Here is a 23,690-nt window from a genome sequence, read left to right as displayed (position 1 = left end):
GGTTCCCGGCTCCCAGCCCTGCCCAGACCCATTCCCTGCAGCACCCCGGGGCAGATTGACTTTCCTGGGACAAGGTGAGGAGCAGGGAGAGGAAAAGCCAGTTCCTGCCTCTGCCTGGTCCGTGCGCTGCTGGGGGGATGCGCTGCCCAGGGGATGGTGTCAGGAGGGATCCCCCAGAGCGGCTCCTTTGGTTCTGCGCTTGGCTAAGAGGCTCTGTGCCTGGGGGGGGGGGGGGGGTACTAATGTCTGGGTGGGTTTAGTCTCGGTGGGAGGGGCCGGGTCTGCCCAGGAATAAAGTTACCCAGGGTTTTCCCAGCATCACAGAGTCTAGTGCGTCTGTCTGCGGGGAAAGGACCTGGGGGAACCGGGCTGCAAAATGGACCAAAGTCCTTCCTGGAACCTACTCCATCCCCCTTTCCCCCCCACGCTTCATGGAGGTGTGCCGGATCCGAATTTGCATCCAGCTGAGCTGAACAAAGCTGAACTGCAGCCAATGGGGGAATTCACATTTGAAGCTGCTATTTGGAGCCAGCCCTCTGCCTCACTGGAGGCAGCTCTATAGGGCAGCCCTTGCCTCTTACCAGCCTCCTCTTTCACCTACAATTACAGCTGGCTGCCTCCACAGCTTCCCTTTGCTGCATCCCGAGCGCCACCCCTCAGCCTTGCTATACGCCCTAGTGCCTTAGCTGCTGTACTCGGTGTCACAGATCTACGGGACTAGTGCTATGCCCCAGCTTTTCAACAGTCCCTTGTAGGAACCTGTCAGTGACCAGACCCCCAAGGGGTCCCACTCATCCTTCAGAATCTCACTTCCTCCCAGGCTGAGCCTCTGAGCTCCAGCCTCCCTGCTGCACACCCGAGTGCAGATAAGCCAGGCTCCTGGGCAGAGACCTGTCGTAGAATCATAGAAGATTAGGGTTGGAAGAGACCTCAGGAGGTCATCTAGTCCAACCCCCTGCTCAAAGCAGGACCAACACCAACTAAATCATCCCAGCCAGGGCTTTGTCTCTGCCCACTTCCTAGGGCCCAGCGCACCTCAGTCAGGATTTGCAGTGACACCCAAGCAGTATTTTCAAACCGGAGCAGGGTTGGTTAGTCCCCTGAACACAGCCCTGGAAGGCCTGAAGTTAGCACGGAGAAGCAACGGTAGCTTCTCCCAGAACACCCTGCTCCATGCCCTGCTGGTCAACTCCCAGTCCTGCTGCAAGGCTCGGTCCAACTCTTTTCTCTGGGTGGCTGGTTGCGAGGTGTCGATGTGCAGCCCATTGGGGTTTTCCATTGTCTTCTCGTGTTTTCCATTGTGATGGGTCGGCCTTTTAATGACCCATGCAGTCCATGACGACTCTCACTAACACCCGAGTCTCTTAGTCCTGCCCTGAGAGCAAACTTCATCCCCTCCCCGCCGCTGAGAAGCAATGCAAAGTACAGAGGGAAACTGAGCCATGAAAATCTTGCAGAACATTCCCACTTCATCGCTGTCAGTCTGTGCATGCCTTTCCCTTTCGCTGCGTCCCAGTGTAGCGGCTGGGCCCAATTCGCCCCCAGCGTGGGGGAAACACAACGCAAAGGCGCAGACCAGGGGACATGGAGGAGGCAGCGGTTTGGCAGAGGAATGAATGTGGTCGTGCTGCTGCGCCACTGTGCGGTGGGGATCGCCCCTAGCAGAGGGGAGCTGTGACTGAGCTGGGGGGGTTGTGGCTGGGGCAGCAGGTTCTGATTCAGGGGGGTCTCTGACTGTTTCAGGAGCTGGTGACCTTTGAGGAGGCGGCTGTGTATTCAACCGAGGGGCACGTCTCACCGCAGGGCCCCCTGCAGGTTCGCCATGCAGGAGAACTACGAGAACGTGATCTCGCTGGGTAAGGATCCTGCCCATGATGATTTCCAGGAGGCATGGGAAGCGCCCGGCTCGGCTTCTGCTCAGGGCCCTTCCCTGGTCCCTTGGTCAGCCCCATGGTCTCCAGAACCTGTGTAGGGGAGGTGGTCCCCTCCGCATGTCCTCCCACAGCAGCGGTGCTGGGCTTTGCATGCCCGGGGCCTTCCGTGGGGCAGCAGAGCTGCATTTCCAGGTTCATTTTTATAAACATCTTTCCAGAACAAGCTGCCTCTTCAGAGAGGACCTGGGCCCAGAGGAGACAGGCTGGGATTGAGGGAACCTGGATTCTTTTCTGGGCCCTGCTGTGGGACCCTGGGCACATCCTGATCCTTCTCTGTGACTCTGTTTCCTCTCCCATCCTTCGTCTTCTCTAATTAGAGGATCCACTCTTCAGGGCAGGGACTGTGTCTCAACGTGTGTCTGTCTAGGCAGCATCCTGCACGATGCGGTCCTGATTGCGGCTGGGGGATCGACGTTGTACTAGAACACACTAACAATCAATAGGCTAGTAGTGGCTTATTATTTGTTCTCTGCCTTAGCTGTTGTTTCATCTCTGGGGTGTAAATCCCTGATTCTCTTATAGGGGGCACAGTACCGCAGACGCCTGGCCTTCCCAGTGGATAAGCCATGACCACACACCCAATACACAGCTTGTGCAAATCAGCATAATCCATTCAAGTCAATGAGGCAACACTGATTTACACTAGTTGGGGATCTGGCCCCATTGACTCAATGGAGCTACGGCCCATTGACCCCAGCTGGGGTGTGGCCCCATTGACTCCAGCGGAGCTTTGCTTGAGTGACACCAACTGGGAATCTGGCCCCATTGACTCCAGTGGAGCTCTGGCCCATTAATCCCTGCTGGGGAGCTGGCCCACAAGATGTAAGAGCAGCACTTTAGCCTTAATGTTGAAACCCGGAGACATAAAGTGAGGCTTCTAAATCCATGTGGACTCTAAACGCACCTGTCTGGATTTGGGGACGGGCAAGAGAAAGAGAAGTGAGTGACAATAAGGCTGCCCATTTAGGACCCGAGATAGGGATTTAGGAGCCTGGCGTTAGGCTCCCAAGAAGGAAAGAGCATGTAATTGCATGTACTAAAGCAGACGAACGTCCGTAGCAGCAAACAGGCAGCTAGCGTGAAGAGCGTCAACAGACTCAGGCCCTTCGCCAAACACAGTGCAGCCACAGTCCGTACGGTGACAACCAAAGAACGGTGCATTTTGTGCAAATGTCGGCAGATAAGAACGTCTGATCATCTCGTGAGCCTGGCTCGCCTCTCCCCCCCCCTGGGGTACCTGCATTGGAGTCACTTGGTGTCATAGAATCATAGAGCCATATGGTCACAAGGGACCACAAGGGTCATCCAGTCTAACCCCTTGCCAAGGTGTAGGATTTGTTGTATCTAAACCATTCAAGACAGATGGCTATCCAGCCTCCTTTTGAAAACCTCCAGCGAAGGAGCTTCCACGACCTCCCCAGGCAGTCTGGGCCATTGTCCTACTGTTCTTACAGTGAGGAAGTTTGTCCAGAGATTTAATGTAAATCTGCTTTGCTGCAGTTTGAACCCATTGTGGGGAGGGATAGCTCAGTGGTTTGAGCATTGGTCTGCTAAACCCAGGGTTGTGAGTTCAATCCTTGAGGGGGCCACTTAGGGATCTGGGGCAAAAATCTGTCTGGGGGTTGGTCCTGCTTTGAGCAGGGGGTTGGACTAGATGACAACCTGAGGTCCTTTCCAACCCTGATATTCTATGATTCATTGTCTCTTGTCCTGCCCTCTGTGGCAAGAGAGAACAACTTTTCCTCCATCCTTTTAGGGCAGCCTTTCAAGTATTTGAAGCCTGCTAGCATCTCCCCCCTACTCTATGACCGCTATCATGTCACAGCATCACACAGTCTGGTCTATGCCCCAGCCTCTCACCAGTCCCCTGGGAGTGACCCCATTAGTGGCCGGGCCCCAAGGACCAGCACAGCTCCACCGGGTCCTCCAAGACTCCCAGACTGGAGCATTGGCATGAGTGCTCCCTGTCTCTCTCCGGGGCTCCTGGCAGTGAATCCAGCCCAGCCAGATTCCTGCAGGAGGCCTGTACAGCAACCCTTCAGGATGCAATGCTCAGTGAATATTGGCAGCGACACAGGCAGCCTTTGCAAAGCAAGGTACCAATTTATTAATCCCCTGGCTACAGAATGTGGAAGTCCTTAGGGTAGCACAAAGAGCTGTGTCCATGCTGGCCAAAGCAGTGCTATGATGGGCCAGCCAAGCTGTGATGGACCCCATCCCTGGCTCCTTCTCCTGTCCCTCCAAAAAGCCGCCTCCTTCCAGTCACCTGACACCATGTTCTCCAGCTCTGTTGGGCTGGGTTTTCCTGCTGTTCATTGTTCAGTGGTTGGGGCATCTCTTTGTCTTGCTGGATCCTCTGATTTGGGTTGGTTTCAGCCCGTTCTTTAATGACAATACGCATTCCCCCCCCAGACCGGGTGGTGACACGCACATGCCTCCTGTGCTGTTCCAGGAGCAGCATTAACCCTTTGGCACCCATTGGGGAGCGATGCAATTTACAGAGAGACACTGAGGCACGCAGAGGCTTCATAAAAATATTACAGAAAATTCCCACTGGGCTTCATTCCCCTCTTGCTCACCCTGGGGTATATCAGGAGTAAGCCACTGACGCAGGATACTCCTCAGGTGTAAATCAGCATCAGGCCTTTGACTTCAATGGAGCTGTTTTAAGTCATACCAGCTGGGGATCTGACCTCTTGAAATTGCATTTGTGTAGTCTCGGAGAGCAGCCTGGAGCTCTCCAACCTGCATAGGAGCAGCATGACACTTGTGAAGAGGCCGAAATGTAGGTCAAGACAAAAGGGCAGCTGCTCAGACTCAGCCTTCTAGCCAGATTCCAGACCCAGCTGCTTTTCATTAAACCTTCGTTCTCAACAGGGGCTGAGAGCCAGGGGCCTCCTGGAAGACTGTGGCTTTCCATGACCTTACCCCGGATACCAACAGCCCTTTCTCAAGCTGCAGATTTTAACCTCTCCATGTTTGGCAGCTGTAGTTTTATGCAGGTGTGAGCCGGCGGAGGTGTTTATTTCAAATCCTACCCAAGGCTTTTTATACCCACATCATTATTTTTTATGCTACAGAGGCTCATAATCAGGGCCCCGTCGCGCTGGGCGCTGCACAGACACATAGTGACCGTGACCGGGGCCCCGTTGCGCTGGGCGCTGCACAGACACACAGTGACCGAGGTCAGGGGCCCCGTCATGCCGGGCACTGCACAGACACACAGTGACTGAGGTCAGAGCCCTGTCACGCCAGGCACTGCACAGACACACAGTGACCGAGGTCAGAGCCCCGTTGCGCCGGGCGCTGCACAGACACATAGTGACCGAGGCCAGGGCCCTGTTGGGCCGAGCACTGCACAGACACACTGACTGAGGTCAGGGCCCCGTCATGCTGTGCGCTGCACAAACAGACAATAAGAGGTAGTCTCTCCCTGAAGAGCTAAATAGACAAGAATTATTATCAAATGGGGAAACTGAGGCACCAAGCAGTAAGGCAATTTATAGAAGGTGTCAGAGGCAGATCTGGGAATGAAACCCTGCTCTCCTGAATCGCAGGCAAATGCTTTTAAACATAAGGCTGGCCTACCTCTCCTTGTCTGCCTTATAAAATCATTCACTTTCTTTCAACCTTAACAAAAAATCATGGGGCTATTCAGTCAGAAGGGGAAGTGGCTAAGAACTGGGTGGTATCCCTTTAGAGTCACAGAGTTTAAGGCCAGATGGGACCATCAGATCGTAGTCTGAGCTCCTGTGTATCACAGGCTGCCAGCACTGCCTGGCACCTGCACACTCAACCCAGCAACCGAGGTGAGACTAAAGTCAATGAGACCACTGGTTATTTTTGACAGTAATTTCCAAGGATGGATTTCGTTGCTGTGCTGTCCAAGCAGCCCAGCTCCACTCCCATGATGTTATCTAGATAATGTAATTAAGAGACCCCTTCTTCCCCACCTGTGCCAGGGAAAGAGGGAGGTGCCGACAGCTTCAGAAGCATATCTCTCCCAGCTGCCTCGCTTACTAGCCTTCAGTTTTCACTCCTCTCCCCCCCCCCCCTCCCTTCATGGCTGCAAGAAGGACTCCAGCTCCGGTTCCCAGTCTCCTGTGCTGTAACCCAATTCACTGTCCTTTGCAGTGAAAACTAGAGAGCAAGAGGCAGCTGCCGACAGGTCCCGGCAGGGGAGGGAAACAGAAAACAGTATCCGGCTGCAGCCAGATGCTGAACTCTGTGCTGTCTTGGAGAAAATACCATATTCACAGTCACGAAATGAAGGAGTCCATCTGGCCCTGATCCAAATGAGTGAAGCAGCTGAGAGCTCATTTATTTTGGGCTCTCCGCAATCATAAGGAACTCAATACTTATTTTTATCTAAATGAACACTGAGATTCTGAACCACAATTCTGTGTCAAGGTGTGATTAAAAACTACATCCAGATGAAGTTTGGTTGATAATAGTACATACCAGTAATTGAGGGTAAGATACATTACAAGGATGTTATCCCAAAAACCAAACATTATAATTCTAGGAGGTTCAGTTAAGGTTAAACTTAAAAAGAAATCAGCACACACATTGAGGTACGGATATGCACAGCTAAGTCACCCAAACAACCTTAACTCTGCCCTCTAGCAACACCATGAAATAGCCACATGTGTGTGATTAATCCAGTTTCATGTTTGTGGGTCATCCCTTTATCCATTTAAAGGGCTATCACCCAATTCCTGTACCCTACAGAAGGAGGGATAAGTAAAGGCAGCTAGGGAATGAAGGCCATCTCAGAGGTGGTCATATGTCCTAGCAAACCAATTAACATACTGAGCTGTGAGTCAAGATCTGAGGCTGTTTGTTTTGGGAATGATGTTAGCCTGCCATTAAATTTTAGTATTTGGAGATAGGAGATAACACCCCCCACCTCTTTAAAATCACCAGGTTAAAATTCAGCCCCTAAATCCTTGTTCAAGCACCTAAGTAAGGCCAGGTGTTTAAGCATGTGCGTGGTTCTCAGGACGTGAGTAGTCCCATTGGAATCCTACTCATGCGCTTAAAGTTTGGCACCTACTTAAGTGCCTTGCTGACCTGGGTCCTAAAAGCTAGAGCCGGTTTCTTCAGCTGCTCCGAGGACTCTTAGGTCTGGGATGGTCCACTGACGTCACACACCATGGGGAGGGCTGTTGGCTATTTTGACAGCCAGTGGCGGGAGGGGGAATGGACCATTTGGGTTAACCACTCAGGAGCCAAATTAAATAAGGAAAAGTGTATTGCCATGTCCAAGGTGCCCGAGCTGCATAGCTCTGGGCATGGCTACTCCACCTGATCCAATGACTGTTCAGCATCACAGAGGATGTTGTACGAGAGCCACCAAGCGACCAGAGAGAGCAGGGAATATTGATGTTACTCAATACCGCACACTTTTCAACAGGAGTTCTCAAAGCACTTGCCAAAGGAGGTCACTATTTTTATCCCCCTTTAACAATTGGGGAAACTGAGGCACGGAACAAGACAGTGACTTGCTCAAGGTCAGCCAGTCGGCCGGAGTTGTGCATAGAACCCTGGTCTCCTGAGTCCCAGTCCAGTGGACTATCCATTAGGCAGCCGCACTGCTTATTACAGTCACTAGGAGCAGCTGTCCTGGCCTGCATGATAAAACCAGAGCTAATGGATGTGATCAGCCTGTAACCAGCCCATTCATCCTAGACTCACAGATTCCAGGGCCAGAAGGGAGCCTCTTAATTTTCCTGCTTCTGGAAAAAGGGCGCTACATCAGCTTCCTCCATTAGCATGGCTGGTAGGAAGCCATGGAGGAATCCAAGTAGCTGGGCTAAGTTCTTCAGACTCTCATATTTTCTAGAAGTCTGTTCCTGAATCAGTGGGGATTTTTCCATCGCATTCAGAGAGCACAGGATTAAGCTTAGATCCTGCCATGCTGAGCTCCCTACTCAGCTTTCTAGAGCTCCCTCTATGTAGCTGATAACCGAAGTGAAGAGGGTCACTTGATCATGGTTTATCAATACTGATCTGAGAAGGAGATTTCTGATAGCAGATTGGCTCCTTGATCTAGCAAACAAAGGCAGGCAGAGATCCAGCAGCTGGAAACTGAGGCTAGATATGTCCGAATGGAAAATAAGGGGCATGTTTTCAACAGAGAAGGGAATTAACCATTGGAACAGTAACATAGGGCTGGGGTGAAGTCATAGATTCATAGAATATCAGGGTTGGAAGGGACCTCAGGAGGTCATCTAGTCCAACCCCCTGCTCAAAGCAGGACCAATTCCCAACTAAATCATCAAAATCTGTAGGAGAGCAGGGAACTGAATATGGGTCTTCAGAGTCCCAGGCGAACACCCTGCCTGCTGGACCATCAACAGAGAGCCAAGCTTGAAGGCTCTACTTCTTGGGCTCTGTGAATGAAGCTTGGCTCTCTGTTGATGGTCCAGCAGGCAGGGTGTTCGCCTGGGACTCTGAAGACCCATATTCAGTTCCCTGCTCTCCTACAGATTTTTTCCTAGGGACTTATTCTCTCTGTGCCTTAGTTTCCCATTTGTAACATGGGGATAATAGCATTGTGTTACCTCACAGGGGTGTTGTGAGGATGAGAGCAGCGAAGGCTGAGGGGTGGCTCAGATGTTCTGATAATGGGGGCTGTGTAAGTACCTTAGCGCTCTTTCTAAAGAGTTGTTCTAGTTCAACCGCAAGATATGGCTCTCTCAAGATATGAGAGGTTCTCTGGCCTGTGTGATATAGGAGGTCAGACTAGATGGCCATAAAGGTCTCATCTGGCCTGAAAATCTAATCTAACCACCCGTCTCTGTCTCCTTTATCTGTGTCATCTATTGATCTGGGTTTGGGTTTTTGCCCTTATATCTAAGCACTTCTGATGTCTAATGCTAGTCCAATCCGTGTTTCCCTTAGCGGAGGAGATTGCGATCAGCTGGCCCCGGATAACCGCTTTTGCCGAGTCCCACAGGAGGAGAGGATTGGTATCCGGTAAGTTGTTCTGGGTTGGGTAGAAATAGGCCTGTGCATTCTTCACACTACAGAAGTGCTCCTCAGGGTAAATCAAGGGGCGGTCCATGGAGAACACCCCTCATTCACACAGGGAATCAGTGTCAGCAACCCAAGTGCATTACTCCTAATTTATACACAGACCCCTCTAGGTTACCTTCACTTTCCCTCACATCAGAGCAGCATGCTGATAGCCTGGTTCCCTTTCAGGCATAGAGATGGAGTCAGAGCAGGGCCAGCTGGAGCCAGCCCAGGTGCAGAACTCAGCCACGGCTGGGCCCAGCGAAGGAGGGATGACCCCTGACTTGCGTCGGCAGCTGGGTCTCATCCTGCAGACCGCCGGCCGGAGCCAGGTGGAGAAGATGCTGCGGGAGCTGGTGAGGGAGCAGAGCCAGGAGGGCAAGCGCAAGGCTCGCAAGAAAGCCACAAGGAGTGCCAAGGATGGAGGTCAGTGGCAGATGGGAGGGCTGGGGGCATTAATGGAGAGGAGGGAGGGAGGTGCCTGGGGCGTGGAGAGCAGCAAGATGCTGTGTATGTGCATTTGTACCTGAGTGGTGTTATACTCTAGTGGCTGGGCCGACAGAGAAAATAAGAGACCTACTACTGCTACAGCTAAGGGGAGTTCCCCTTTAGTTCACATGGGCAAGGCCTGTGTTTGTGGAGCAGAACGACCTGGGTTCATGACCCTAGTCCTCCAGCATTGAGGTGTGTGGTTATTAAATATTTAACCTGTAGCGAAGTCCCTGTTTTAAGGACAGATCCCCAGCTGGCATACCTCCCTTGACTGGATGTGAGCCTACACTGATTTATACCAGCAGAGGATCTGGCCAGAGTTTTGTCTCTCTCTGCAAAATCTCCATACAAATAAAGTCAGATGAGCTTGAAAATTATTGGGTGAGTGGGGAAAATTTGAAGGCAATTGATCAAGGGATTCCTGAGATCCAGTGCTCTAAAATGAGCCCATGTGGCAAAAATTAAGCCATATCTAAACAGCAAAGTTGCACTAAATTGGTTTTTAAACTGGTTTAATTAAACCAATGTGAACCCCTATGCAGACACACTCTGGGCTTATGTGTAAATGGACAACAAGGAGTCTGGTGGCACCTTAAAAACTAACAGATTTATTTGGGCATAAGCTTTCGTGGGTAAAAACCTCACTTCTTCAGATGCATAGAGTAAAAGTCTGTGTAAATGGAGTTATTTTGGAATAGCTTTAAATTCATAGAGTGCAAGGCCAGAAGGGACTTGTCATGACTTGAAAGAGGGCAGTCAGACCTAGTGGTCAGAGCAAGCATCAGGCAGAGTCAGGAGGTCAGAGTCCGAGACAGGCCAGAGAGCAAACTGAGAGTCAGGTGTCAGGAGGCAGGCCTGGTCAGGTTACCAGGAGATCGGGGTCAGGCACCAGCCATTGAGTAGCGAAGTCAAGGACAAGTCAGGGTCAGAAACCGGAGTCTAGGGTCTATTGCAGGCATGGTCTGGAGCAGAGACAGACAGGCAGTCTGTGTTGTTGCTCAGACAGCTTCCCTTCATGGCTTCCTGGTTTAAGTACTGGTTATCAGCCAGCGAGGGAGTTGTGAGGGGCCCCCACTCCTGTCCTGCTGGGCGGTACGTACCGCTGAGCACAGCCTCACACGGTCCTCCCATGGGAGCCCTGCCTAAGCCTCCTGTGGTGACACAGAGGTGTCAGTGGCCCAGAACCCCCTGGGCCCAGATTCCAACCCTTTACGGTGGTGCCGGCACAGGCATGTCTGGGTGAGCCTTGTGGATTTCTTCTATCGCATCAGGGCTGTAGACATGGGAGGCAGGCTCCCAAATGCGTTCTTCGGGGCCATAGCCATTCCAGATAATACAGGTGTCCATCGGGAATTGAGGAAGGCATGCACTTCGCATTCCTCATGACCCTGGATTTCAACTGGTGAAGGCAGTGGTGTGGTTCAAGCTCAGTGTAGGGCTTCAGAAGGGAGACATGGAAAACTGGGTGTATTTTGAGAGACTGGGGAAGCTGGAGTTTGAAGGTAACGGGTTAATTTGCTGGCATGTTGGGAAGGGTCCAAGGAGCTGGTAGTCCAATTTGCAAGTGGGTCGCCTGGTCTGGAGGTGTATGGTGGCAAGCCACACCTTCTGGCCTACCATAAATACTGGAGCTTCTTGTCACTGATGGTCTGCATGCCTCTTGTAGGCCGCCTTAGCCACTTCTAGGTGGTTCTTGAGCTCTTCCTGAATGAGTTGGATCTGTTGGACCCAGTTGGTGGTGACTGGGGTTGGGGAGGCTGCTGGTAACGCTGGATTGGAACCTGTAATTAGCGAAGAAGGGGCTCCAACCCGTGGAGGCATTGTCAGCATTGTTGTAAGAACACTCTGCATAAGGCAGGAGCATAGACCAGTTATCTTGACGATAATTTACAAAGCACCTCAAGTACTCCTCCAGTATTTTGTTCACCTGTTTAGTTTTTCCTTCTATTTGGGGGTGGTATGCAGTAGAGATGGATATGCGGATGTCCAGTAGCCTGAACATTTCACACCAGAAGCAAGAGGGGAACTGTGGGCATTGATCGGAAACTATGTGGCTTGGAGTCCGTGGAGCCGGACCATGTTGTGCAGTAGGAGTTAGGCCGTAGCCTCAGCAGAGGGCAGCTGGTTGCAGGAGATGAAGTGGGCCATTTTGGTCAGGCGGTCCACAACCATTAAGACTATGGTGTGCCATCTGACAGTGGGAACTCCACAATAAAACCTAGGCTGATGGCGGACCAAAGACTAGCTGGAGTCTCCAGGGGTCCTAAGGCGCCACGGGCTCTGATTCAGGGTATCTTGGTACGTGCACAGCACTCACAGGAGTCCACGTTTGCTTGGACCTCAGTCCACGTGCGGGGCTACCAGAAAAAATGGGCAACCATGCAGAGGTCTTCCAGCGGCCAAAGTGAGCTGCCATTGGAGTGTCATGGCACAGCCATTACAGCTTCAGTCAGGGGCGTTTTGGGGACACATATATGTGCTTGTCGAAGTACGTTATCTCATCCCACATGGTGCACCTTAGCCACAGGGGCATGGGCTGTGTCCCTTGGGCAAGCAGGTCTTCTTTCGCGGAGGACTGGATGAGGGAGAGCAGGTCTTGCTGAATTGTGGCATTGGCAAATTACCGGGCTTGAAGAGGTAGGGAGGCTCGGAAGTCAGTTCTTCACTTCCCAGTAGAATTCCCCCTTCTGTGACAGAGCATCGGCTTTCCCATTTTGCTTTCCTGGCAGTAGGTGATTGTAAATTCAAACCAAGAAAAGAACAAGACCCAACTTAGCTGCCTCTGGTTGAACGTTCGGGCATTGGGAAGGTGCTCGAGGTTCTTATGGTCGGTGAAGACCTGTACTGGGTGCTGAGCTCCCTACAGGTGGTGATTCCATTCTTCAAATAAAGTTTTTATGGTAAGCAGCTGTTTGTCCATATTTCATCTCAGCTGGGGTAAATTTTTGGGAATTGATTGCACAACTGAGCAGAACTGATGGGGGTCTGAGTTGCTGTGAGAGTGCCACCCCATGCACCACGTTAGATGCATCTGTTTCTACTACTGATGGACGAATTGGGTCAGGGTGTGCTGGGATTGGGGCCATGGTGAAGGCAGTCTTTAGCTGGTCAAAAGCAAGCTGGGCTTTGGGCGACCAAGCAAATCACACAGCTTTGCGGAGGAGGAAAGTTAAGTGAGAAGAGATGTTAGTGATGAATCTCCTATAAAAATTTGCAAAGCCCAGGAAGCGCCGAAGTTCCCGGAGAGTTCGGGATGCTGTCCAGTTGCAAATGGCTTCCACCTTCTGCGGATCCATCCTAATTCCCTCTGGGAAGATGATGCATCGCAAAAATCAATTGGTGGTTTGGTTGAAGGTGCACTTTTCCAGTTTGGCATACAAACCATACTTCCATAGTCTCCCCAGGACATGGTGGCAGTTCTGCTCCAGGTTCTCAGGAAATACCAGTTTATGGATGAGGTAGGTAATCACATACTGGTCTAGGAGTTCCCTGAACACATCGTTCACAAAATGCTGAAATGTTGTAGGAGCACTGGTTAAGCCAAATGGCATCACCAAGTATTCAAAGTGCCCATATTGGGTACAAATATGGTCAGTGGTCTTCCATTCGGCTCCAGGTCTTATGTGCTCTAGATTGTATGCCCCCTCCCCCAAGGTCTAGTTTTGTGAAGATCCTGGTGATCCTCAGGCAGTCCAGCAATTCCAGAATAAGGGGTAAGGGGTACTGGTTATGAATAGTCACTTGGTTAAGTGTACAATAGTCTACACAGAGGTGTAGTGATCCATCCTTCTTCACAAAGAGGGCTGGTGCCCCCACTGGAGAGGTGGATCTCCAAATGAAGCCGTTGGTGAGGTTTTCCTGGATATACACACGTAGCGACTCCAGCTCTGGATCAGACATGGAGTATATCTGCCGGTAGGGCACCTTTACCCTGGCATGTAGGTCTATCAGGCAGTCAAAGTTTCTGTGTGGGGGTAGTGAGTCTGCATTTTTCTTTTCGAACACATCCAGGTAGTCGTAGTACTTGTCAGGGAGGCTGAGGTTCTGGCCTGTTGCCACTCACATCTGGGTAGACCCCGCAATCCAGTGTTCTGCTTGTGAGAGTCTCCTCCCATCCTAAGGCCTAAGTACGGGTCATTTTGGGATTGGTTGCATCATTGGAGACATGCTTTCTGACCATATTCAAAGGAGAAGCTAATGCTCCACCACCACCAGGAGATACATGGGTCATGCTGCTCCAACCAAGGAATGCCAAGAATTATCAGGAAGAATGGGGAGCAGATCACATCAAAGCATATTGTTGCTCGGTGCCCTTCCACTACGGATGGTCTCTTGAATCACTGGTCCCAACGATCAAGGTGACCCATCAATCATCTCCACAAGGTCCGGTGTGGGTTTTGGCCGGACCTAGAGGGTTTTGGCTGCCTCAGCAGCTATGAAGTTGGCAGCAGCCCCAGAGTCTATCATCGCTAGCTATGGGGAGATCTACTGTGCCTGTCCCAAGACCTGCTACCTCAGTAGCAACTGGAAATACGGAGAGGCATCATGGTTCCCAGGTGGGGTTCTACTAGAGGGTGGGGGTGGTTCCGGATCATGGAGTTCATACACACACCTAGTTCATACAATGGCCTAGGCTGGTCCATTGCCCAAATTATTCTGAGCTGGGCAGGAGGCAAGGGTGTGTCCTGGTCTCCCCTCCCCCACCCCATGTAAAAACGGAGGGCAGGTGCGGGGTGTCGGGCCACCCCTCCTTTCATAGAATCATAGAATATCAGGGTTGGAAAGGACCTCAGGAGGTCATCTAGTCCAACCCCCTGCTCAAAGCAGAACCAATCCCCAACTAAATCATCCCAGACAGGGCTTTGTCAAGCCTGACCTTAAAAACCTCTTAGGAAGGAGATTCCACCACCTCCCGAGGTAACCCATTCCAGTGCTTCACCACCCTCCTAGTGAAAAAGTTTTTCCTAATATCCAACCTAAACCTCCCCCACTTCAACTTGTTCTGTCATCTGCTACCACTGAGAACAGCCTAGATCCATCCTCTTTGGAACTCCCTTTCAGGTAGTTGAAAGCAGCTATCAATTCCCCCCTCACTCTTCTCTTCTGCAGACTAAATAATCCCAGTTCCCTCAGCCTCTCCTCATAAGTCATGTGCTCCAGCCCCCTAATCATTTTTGTTGCCCTCCGCTGGACTCTTTCCAATTTTTCCACATCCTTCTTGTAGTGTGGGGCCCAAAACTGGACACAGTACTCCAGATGAGGCCTCACCAATGCTGAATAGAGGGGAATAATCACGTCCCTCGATCTGCTGGCAATGCTCCTACTTATACAACCCAAAATGCCATTAGCCTTCTTGGCAACAAGGGCACACTGTTCACTCATATCCAGCTTCTCATCCACTGTAACTCCTAGGTCATTTACCGCAGAGCTGCTGCCTAGCCACTCGGTCCCTAGTCTGTAACAGTGCATAGGATTCTTCCATCCTAAGTGCAGGACTCTGCACTTGTCCTTGTTGAACTTCATCAGATTTCTTTTGGTCCAATCCTCTAATTTGTCTAGGTCCCTCTGTATCCTGTCCCTTTCCTCCTTCTGTTCTCACAGCCAAGAGCCAATGCGCAGGGCGAGGTCAATAAAGGCGCCTAGGTGGGTCAGTTTTCGACATGGGCTAGTTAGTCTTTGACCCCATCATTGAGTCCCCAGTGGAACTGGTAACGTTGGGCTGCCTCCTTCCATTCAATATCAGCCATGAGCTGTCAGAAATGGGAGGTGTAGGAGGTGGCTGGCTCTTGCCCCTGGCAAAGCTTCTGGAGGGCAGACTCTGCTGTGCGGATGCAATGCCGGTCATCAAAGAGGGTCACAAAGGCTTGCAGGAAGGCATCCCAGTCGGAGAGTGCAGGGCCGTTCCGCACCAACAGCGGGGAAGCCCAATGGAGCACTTTGCCAGAGAGCAGGCTGATGACTAGCTTCACCTTAGTCTGGTCTGTGGGTACGCTCGGGGGCGGAACAGGAAGAGCAGCCTGCATTGGTCCAGAAAATCCCAGAATTTCTGAAGATCCCCATCGAACCGTTCGGGCAGTGGCGCCGTGGGGCCTGGTTCAGGCGATGGGTGGTTTGTTCGGGCACAGAGTGTCACTGCTTCTCCCTGTGAGTGTGCTAGCTGCTCACCTAGGGTCTGTGCATTGAGGGCATGCTGCACAGCGTGGGTCTGTAGTGCGAGGTCCTCCGCCTGCAGAGAGGTGACTTGTTCCTGCAGGTCCCAGGCCATCGGGGGGGGGGGAGCGGCTGATTGGAGGGTGGCCAGCCCCTTTCATCATCTGTGGAGGGGTTGGATGGATGTTGGGGAGAGGCAAAAATGGTCTGAGCATACTGTCATGACAGGGATGAGGGCAGTCAGGCCTAGTGGACAGAGCAGTAGTCAGGCCATGTCAGCTACTGGAAGGTCTGAGTCTGAGACGTGCCACAGAGAGAACCGAGGGTCAGGTGTCAGGAGGCAGACAGGGCCAGGTTACCAGGAGATCGGGCATCAGCCATCCAGTAGCAAAGTTGAGGACAAACCAGAGTCAGAAGCCGCAGTCTCGGGACTATTGCAGGCAGGGTCTGGAGCAGAGACAGGCAGGTAGTCTGTGCTATTGCTCAGACAGCTCCCCTGCATGGCTTCCCAGTTTAAGTACTGGTATCAGCCAGTCAGGGAGCTGTGAGGGGCCACCGCTCCCATCCTGCTGGGCGGTACGTCCTGCTGAGCCCAGCCTCACAGAGTCCTCCCATGGGATCCCAGCCTAAGCCTCCCGTGGCAATGTGGAGACATCAGTGTCCCAGAGTCTCCATGGTCCTTGTTCCAGCCCTGCAGATTATAACAGGATCATCTAGTCTGACTTCTTGGATAACACAGGCCAAAGAACTGCCCCAAAACAATTCCTCGAGTAGAGCTTTTAGAAAAACACCCAGTCTTGATTTTTAAATGGTCAGTGATGGAGAATCTGCCACGACCCCTTGGTAAGTAGTTCCAATGGTTAATTACCCTCACTGTTAAAAATTTATGCCTGATTCCCAGTCTGAGTTTCTCTAGCTTCATCTTCCAGCCATTGGATCGTGTTCTGCCTTTCTCTGCTAGATTGAAGAGCCCATTATCAAATATTTGTTCCCCATGTTGGTACGCCACATTTCACCTTAATCCAAATTAACTTTCAGTGGTAGACAAGCCCTTATTTTGGATTGAGAGGGGCTTATTTTGGTTTAATTTAAACTGTTTCTGAATCAATGAAAGCTCTACTGGTCCAACCAAAAGGTTTGCACTGGTTTAACTAAATTGGTTTAAATTTGCACCTTAAGTTAAATCAGTAGAACTTTCTCGCCCCTAATTTGCAGCTGGCCACCGCACCTGGTCAGTGTGTGTGTTAAACAAGGATCTGTTACAGCCCTGGGGGGTAGGCGGATCAGGTAGGGCACCGAGACCACAAGAGTCGAGTGCTGCAAGCCAGCAAGTGTGAGGAAAGGGAGGAAGGACAAGGGGTCATCTAGGCAGAGAAGGAGCCAGAAGGGCTGGGAGTGAGAGACAGGGATCTGATCTGACACCACTGTCCCCACCGGGAGTGAAGGAAAGGATGCTGCAGCCAGGGCGTGGGTGTAATCTGGATTTCCCAGCCAGGAGGACCTCCGCAGTTATGGATAAGAGACGATTCGGATGTGGGGCGATTTAAGGAGAGTCGGGAGGGCAATTATGAGAAACTCGAGGGGGCAGGGGCTGGAGGGAGCGGGAAGTTTGAGGAGATTTTGGGGAGGAGGGTCCAGAAGGAGAGGGGGGGATTGGGGGGAGGGGCTACAGGCAAAGGGAGGATTTGGGGGGAGAAGGCATTAGAGGAAATTTGGGGAGGAGGGGCCACAGGGAAAGGGGGATTTTGAGGAGATGTGGGGGGTATGAGGGGAGGGGCAGGGGAACAAGGGGGGGGGTGAGGAGATTTGGGAGATATGAGAGGAGGGGCAGGGGAACATGAGGGGATTTGAGGCGATTTGGGGGGCATGGGAACAAGAAGGGTTTTGAGGCAATTTGGGTGATATGAAGGGAGGGGCAGGGGAACAAGAGGGCATTTGAAGAGATTTGGAGGATGCGAGTGGCTGGGGAACAAGGGGGGATTTGAGCAGATTTGGGGGGACATGAGGGGGGCAGTGGAACAAGGGGGATTTGAGGAGATTTGGGGGTCTGAGAGGAGGGGCAGGGGGACAAGGGGGGATTTGAGATTTCGGGGATATGAGGGGAGGGGCAGGAGAACAAGGGGGGATTTGAGATTTTGGGGGAAGGGAAGGGCAGGGGAACAAGGGGGGATTTGAGGAGATTTGTGGGGATGCAAGGGGAGGGGCAGGGAAACAAGGGGGGATTTGAGGAGATTTGTGGGATGCGAGGGGAGGGGCAGGGGAACAAGGGGGGATTTGAGGAGATTTGTGGGATGCGAGGGGAGGGGCAGGGGAACAAGGGGGGATTTGAGGAGATTTCTGGGGATGCGAGGGGAGGGGCAGGGGAACAAGGGGGGATTTGAGATTTGTGGGGATGCAAGGAGAGGGGCTGGGGAACAAGGGGGGGATTTGAGGAAATTTTGGGGGCTATGAGGGGAGGGGCAAGGGAACAAGGGGGATTTGAGGAGATTTGTGGGGATGCGAGGGTAGGGGCAGGGGAACAAGGGGGATTTGAGGACATTTGGGAGGTATGAGGGGAGGGGCAAGGGGACAAGAGGGGATTTGAGGAGATTTGGGGGTATGAGAGGAGGGGCAGGGGAACAAGAGGATTTGAGGAGATTTCTGGGGATGCGAGGGGAGGGGAACAAGGGGGGATTTGAGGAAATTTGGGGGGCTATGAGGGGAGGGGCAAGGGAATGAGGGGGATTTGAGGAGATTTGTGGGGATGCGAGGGCAGGGGAACAAGGGGGGGATTTGAAGAGAGTTGTGACAGGGGGTCGGGGGGGTCAGGGAGGGGTGGCTGAGAGCTTTCTGAACTGAGGAGGAATTATCTTATTGACAGAATTTATGTATTTAGAGCTGGGAAGAAATGGACATTTCAGAGACAGTAGAAGCATAGAGTTGATGGCTTTGATGGTGATAGGATTCAAGTACATTAATCAGGGCCGCCCAGAGGGGGGGGTCAAGTGGGGCAATTTGCCCCAGGCCCCGTGCCCCACAGGGGCCCCCACGAGAATATAGTATTCTATCGTATTGCAACTTTTTTTTATAGAAGGGGCCCCCAAAATTGCTTTGCCCCAGGCCCCCTTAATCCTCTGGGCGGCCCTGACATTAATCAAATATTCTAATCAGTTAATTACATAATTTGCGTGGCATCTCCAGATGTGCTGATAGGCTTACTGGGTGCGTGCCAGGCAGTGCTGCAGGGCTGGGAGTCAGGAGCTCTGGGCTCTGGCAGAGGGTGTGAACTAGTCGGGAGAGAAGTGGCTACAGAGAATAGTCCAGCACATAGGTTTGGCATATTCATTCTAAAAGGCAGTATGTCTGAGGGCCTGTCTACACGGGCCACAGTCCAGATTACAGGGGTGCAAATTGCAGAGGGCACTGAAATGTTGCACTCTGCCCTATGCTGGTGTGAGCTAAAAGGTACCTAATCCGCATTAACGTCGTCCGTTCTGGAACAGGATTACATCAGTGCACGCTGGGCACTTCTTAGTTTGTACCAGCAGGGTCTACGTGGGGCAGTTAGAACGCAACATTTTGATGCTCTCTGCAGTTCACATCCCCGTAGTCTGCCCTGCAGCGCCATGTAGACAGGCCCCGAGTCGGGGGGGCTGCTGTATTAGAGACCTAGGTTCTGTTCCCAACTCTGCTTGAAGTGACCTTGTGCAAACTCAGCAATCATAGCTGTAAAATGAGGGGAACGATTGTTATCTCCCCTCGGGTTAAGGTCAGGGGCACCGGAAATGGGGCGGGCTATGCCTCCCCTCCACTTTAAAAAGCCCTTTTAATAGTCCTCTCACTTTTTACCGGTGTAAGGACAAGGACGCAGGGAGGGGGCAGGGTTTTGGGAGGAAGAGGCGGTGCGGGGGCAGGGCTGGGGGAAGGGGAAACCCCCTCCGCTGTTAGGAAGCTTCCGCCATCTCTGATTAAGGTTGTGAGTCCTTGGTCAATAAGAGCTCTGAACACACAGAAATTATTAACAGCAGTCAATGGAGACTTGACCTCCTAGCCTTCCGGCTCTTAGCCCGTGGCCCCTCCCCTTAGGCTACAGGCTCCTCTGTAAAGTAGCTTCTCTTTCTGTGAGCTCTCCAGTGGTTCATTCCTCCCCTCCTGGAGGCATAGCTAAGAGCAGGTTTTCTCAAACTTGGGGTCGGGCCCCCTCAGGGAGTCAAGAGGTTATTACATGGGGGTTGTGAGCTGTCAGCCTCCAGCCCAAACCCTGCTTTGCCTCCAACATTTATAATGGTGTTAAATATATTAAAAAGTGATTTTAATTTATAAGGTGGGTTGCAATCAGAGGCTTGCTATATGAAAGGTGTCACCAGTACAAAAGTTTGAGAACCACTGGCTAAGAGCTTTGTAGCAACTGGTTTTGGCGGCTTGTTTGTTGTGCTGCATTTCTGTTTTGCCTGTTCTGAGAAAGGTGATGTTTGACAAACAGGGAGTTCCAGGGGACCTCTGTCTCTCGGGAACCCTTGGACCAAATGACTCCAAATTTGTCACAGATTCTACCCTTGTCCCTGAGCTGCCGTTAGGGTTGGCACCCATTCAGGTTTTACCTGACAGTCTGGTTTTTGGCTTCGGTGTCCGGGTTGTCAGGTGCCCGGTTTTCGACAGGAAAGTCCGGTCGAGAAAAGGGGACCTGGCAGTGTCTGGTCAGATGTACTGACTGGACACCAACAGTCCGGTTACCATGGGGCAGGGGGCAGCGTTGGGTCATTAACCTGTGCCAACTCCTGCTCAGCTGGGGCTGCCTCCTACCTGCAGGCAAGCTCCCTGTCAGGCTGCAGCAGCTCCTGTCTCAGCCCCGAAGCAGAGGGAGCCTAGCTGGGGTGGGAGGTGGCAATGATCCAGCAAACGACAGGGGAGAGGAGGGAGAGACGGGCGCAGGGCCTTGGGGAATGAGGCAGAGAAGGGGGTGGGGCCATGAGGGACGAGGTGGAGCAAGGGTGGGGCCTTGTGGGGAATGGGCGGGGCAGAGGTGGGGCCTCAGGGGTCCAGTTACCAGCAATTAGAAAGGTGGCAACCCTAGCTGGCATGCCAGTTTCCAAGCTGATCTCACTGTTCGTCTGGATTTCAGAGTGGTTTGATAATTAGTTTTAAATCAAAACCTTGTCGCAACCATCCTTAACTATGTCCCCCACCATCGTCGCGTCAGAGTGCCTTTTCTCACCACGACTTCAAGGCTACTTAGCCTGGAATCTCCACCTTTGCTTTAAACCATTGTGGAAAGTGGAAGGTTTGGTGCTCCGTGCGGCTCTGACTAGAGGAATGGGGTGGTATGAAGCGAGATGAGTGCAGGGGCTGGGTTGGGCGGTCCTGCAGACCAGGAGAAGTTGAGTGGGGATTGGAGACAGCACAGAGAAGCTCAAGGCAAGGAGAGATGGTTTTAAGTGAGAGTGAGCAGGCAGTTGTAGACAACTGAGGTGCAGAATAAACAAAGGCAGAATGGGTGGTTCCCCCATCGCCACCACCACCAGTTCTGCCACATCTCACCCAGGTCAGGATTGTTCCCAACAGCTGTTGGATCCTCCTGGCAGCCATCACTCACAGTTTCCCACAACACCCGGGAGTAGTCCCCTCCCCTTGAGAGCTCAGATGGGGTGTGGATGCAGAGTAGGTCCCCTCCTCTCTCTCCACTGGGGCAGGGTGTTGGGGGTGGGGGGGATTCAGCTCCTGATTTTTCGATCTCCCCAGCAGCTCTCTGGGCTAATCCCCACCTTGGCCGATCTCCCTTCCCCCTCGGTGCAGGGACTGACTTGTGTCTGGGTTCTCCAGCAGGTGACGGGGCGCCAAGTGACAATGAGGAGGCGACCCCCCCCCAGGAAGGCTCTGAGAAGGCGGAGTCACCCGAGGCCTTGCCAGGAAAAACTGAGGGCCCGGATCAGGGTAAAGCCAGCGGGAGCCAGTGCCGGTCGGAAGGGCAGCCACCGCAGCAGAAGAGCCCCACGCCGGGGAAGCAAGAGGGCAAAGCCACTCGCCGCACCAGCCTCAAGAAGGGGAAAGAGCCCCCACTGTCGCAGCAGCAGCGGGGGGCAGGCGTCTGCACCGAGTGTGGGAAGGACTACGGCTGTGGGCGGGCAGCGCAGCGGGTGCAGACACCGGAGAAGCCGCACCAGTGCGGGGAGTGTGGGCGCTGCTTCCGCCAGCGCTCCATCCTGGCCAAGCACCAGAAGATACACACGGGGGAGAAGCCCTACCGCTGTGACGACTGTGGCAAGTGCTTTAGCCGCGGCTCCAACCTGACACAGCACCAGCGCATCCACACCGGCGAGCGCCCCTTCCATTGCGGCGACTGCGGCAAGAGCTTCATCCAGAAGTCGGACCTGGAGCGGCACCAGCGTGTCCACACCGGCGAGCGCCCCTATCAGTGCGGCCAGTGTGGCAAGTGCTTCAGTGTCAGTTCCCACCTGGACCGGCACCGGCGCACCCACCTGGGGGAACAGCGCCGCCACCATGCCTGCGGAGGAAGCAAGGGCTGCGGCGGCGGCCCGGCAGCCCGTCACCGGGCCTGCCAGGCTGAGGAGGAGGACGAGGAGGAGGCGGTGGCTGCCCACCAGTGTCCCGAGTGCGGGAAGTGCTTTGCCCAGCGGGCCTCACTCTCCAAGCACCGCAAGACCCACAGCGGCGAGCGGCCCTACCAGTGCGGTGACTGCGGCAAGCGCTTCAGCCGCAGCTCCAACCTGACCCAGCACCAGCGCATCCACACCGGCGAGCGCCCCTTCCAGTGTGGCGACTGCGGCAAGCGCTTCATCCAGCGCTCCGACCTGGAGCGGCACCAGCGCGTCCACACCGGCGAGCGGCCTTACACCTGCCCCGACTGCGGCAAGAGTTTCAGCGTCAGTTCCCACCTGGACCGGCACCAGAAGATCCATGCTGCTGAGCAGGCCTCCTACCGCTGCCCCGAGCACCTCAAGGGCTTCCTGGCCGCCCACCAGCACGGCAAACTCTTCAAGTGCTCTGACTGTGGACGCTGCTTCAGCCAGAGCGCGGCACTGATCAAGCACCAGCGGGTGCACGCCAGCGAGAGGCCCCACCAGTGCACGGACTGCGGGAAGAGCTATGTGGCCTGCGGCGCTGGCCCCAAGGCCCAGGCGGCGGCCGGAGGGAAGCCCCACAAATGCACCGACTGCGGAAAGAGCCTGGGCGGCATCTCGCCCCCCGTGCTGCACCCCAGGCTGCGCGCCCAGCAGTGCATGGACTGCGGGAAGAGCCTGGCAGCAGGGAAGCCCCCGCCACCACCGGCGGAGAAGCCATTCAAGTGCACGGACTGTGGGAAGGGCTTTGGGCAGCGCTCGGCCCTGGTGAAACACCAGCGGATCCACACGGGTGAGAAGCCCTACGCCTGCCCTGACTGCGGCAAGGGCTTCATCCAGAAGTCGGACCTGACCATCCACCGGCGCATGCACACCGGGGAGAAGCCCTACCGCTGCCCCGAGTGCGGGAAGTGCTTCAGCGTCAGCTCCAACCTCATCACCCACCAGCGCACTCACCTGGGCGAGAAGCCCTACCAGTGCTCCGAGTGCGGCAAGAGCTTCATCCAGCGCTCAGAGCTCACCATCCACCAGCGCGTGCACACCGGCGAGAAGCCCTACAAGTGCCCCGAGTGCGGGAAGTGTTTCAGCCGTAGCTCCCACCTCAACCGGCACCAGCGCACCCACGCCGGCGACAAGCCCTCGCTGCTCTCCGCCACCAAGAACTCGGTCGCTGCCACCAGCAACCCCCTGCAGGCCTCCTCCGCCTTCTCCTCTGCCTCCTTCTCCTCCCCGCTGGGCACCTCCTCTGCCCCCCTCCCCGCCCTCCCCTCTTTCCCTTCCTCACCCTCACCCATCTCCATCCCTGCCCTCTCCAATAACCCACTGGATCTGCCCTGGGCCCTGTCCTTCCCATCCCGTGCCTTCCCCCACCCTTCCTTCCCCTCGCCTGCTCCGTCCGGGGCCCCGGCCTCATCACTGATAAACTAACCGCCCCCCGCAGCCTCTCTGTTCCCCCTCGCTCCCCCTAATTCTTGCCTGCCTCCCTCCTTACTCCCCATGAATCTTGCCTCTCCCCCTCCAATCTCCCACTGGGCAC

At 53.7% G+C, this 23,690-nt stretch overlaps 1 protein-coding gene across 1 annotated transcript; it reads left to right on the top strand.

The window, feature by feature from the left end:
- Positions 1–1,822: 1,822 nt before the first annotated feature.
- LOC135887561 (zinc finger protein ZFP2-like) lies at positions 1,823–23,581 on the top strand. Its single transcript, XM_065415287.1, is given in 7 exon segments — positions 1,823–1,856; positions 8,841–8,915; positions 9,144–9,380; positions 21,399–22,015; positions 22,178–22,681; positions 22,839–22,874; positions 22,877–23,581. Coding segments are annotated over 7 exon segments (2,208 nt in total).
- The last annotated feature ends 109 nt before the right edge of the window (positions 23,582–23,690 follow it).

The sequence above is a fragment of the Emys orbicularis genome, chromosome 13, assembly GCF_028017835.1.
Source record: "Emys orbicularis isolate rEmyOrb1 chromosome 13, rEmyOrb1.hap1, whole genome shotgun sequence".
In the NCBI taxonomy this organism is placed as follows: Eukaryota; Metazoa; Chordata; order Testudines; family Emydidae; genus Emys; species Emys orbicularis.
This window is presented reverse-complemented; position numbering and strand designations above follow the sequence as displayed.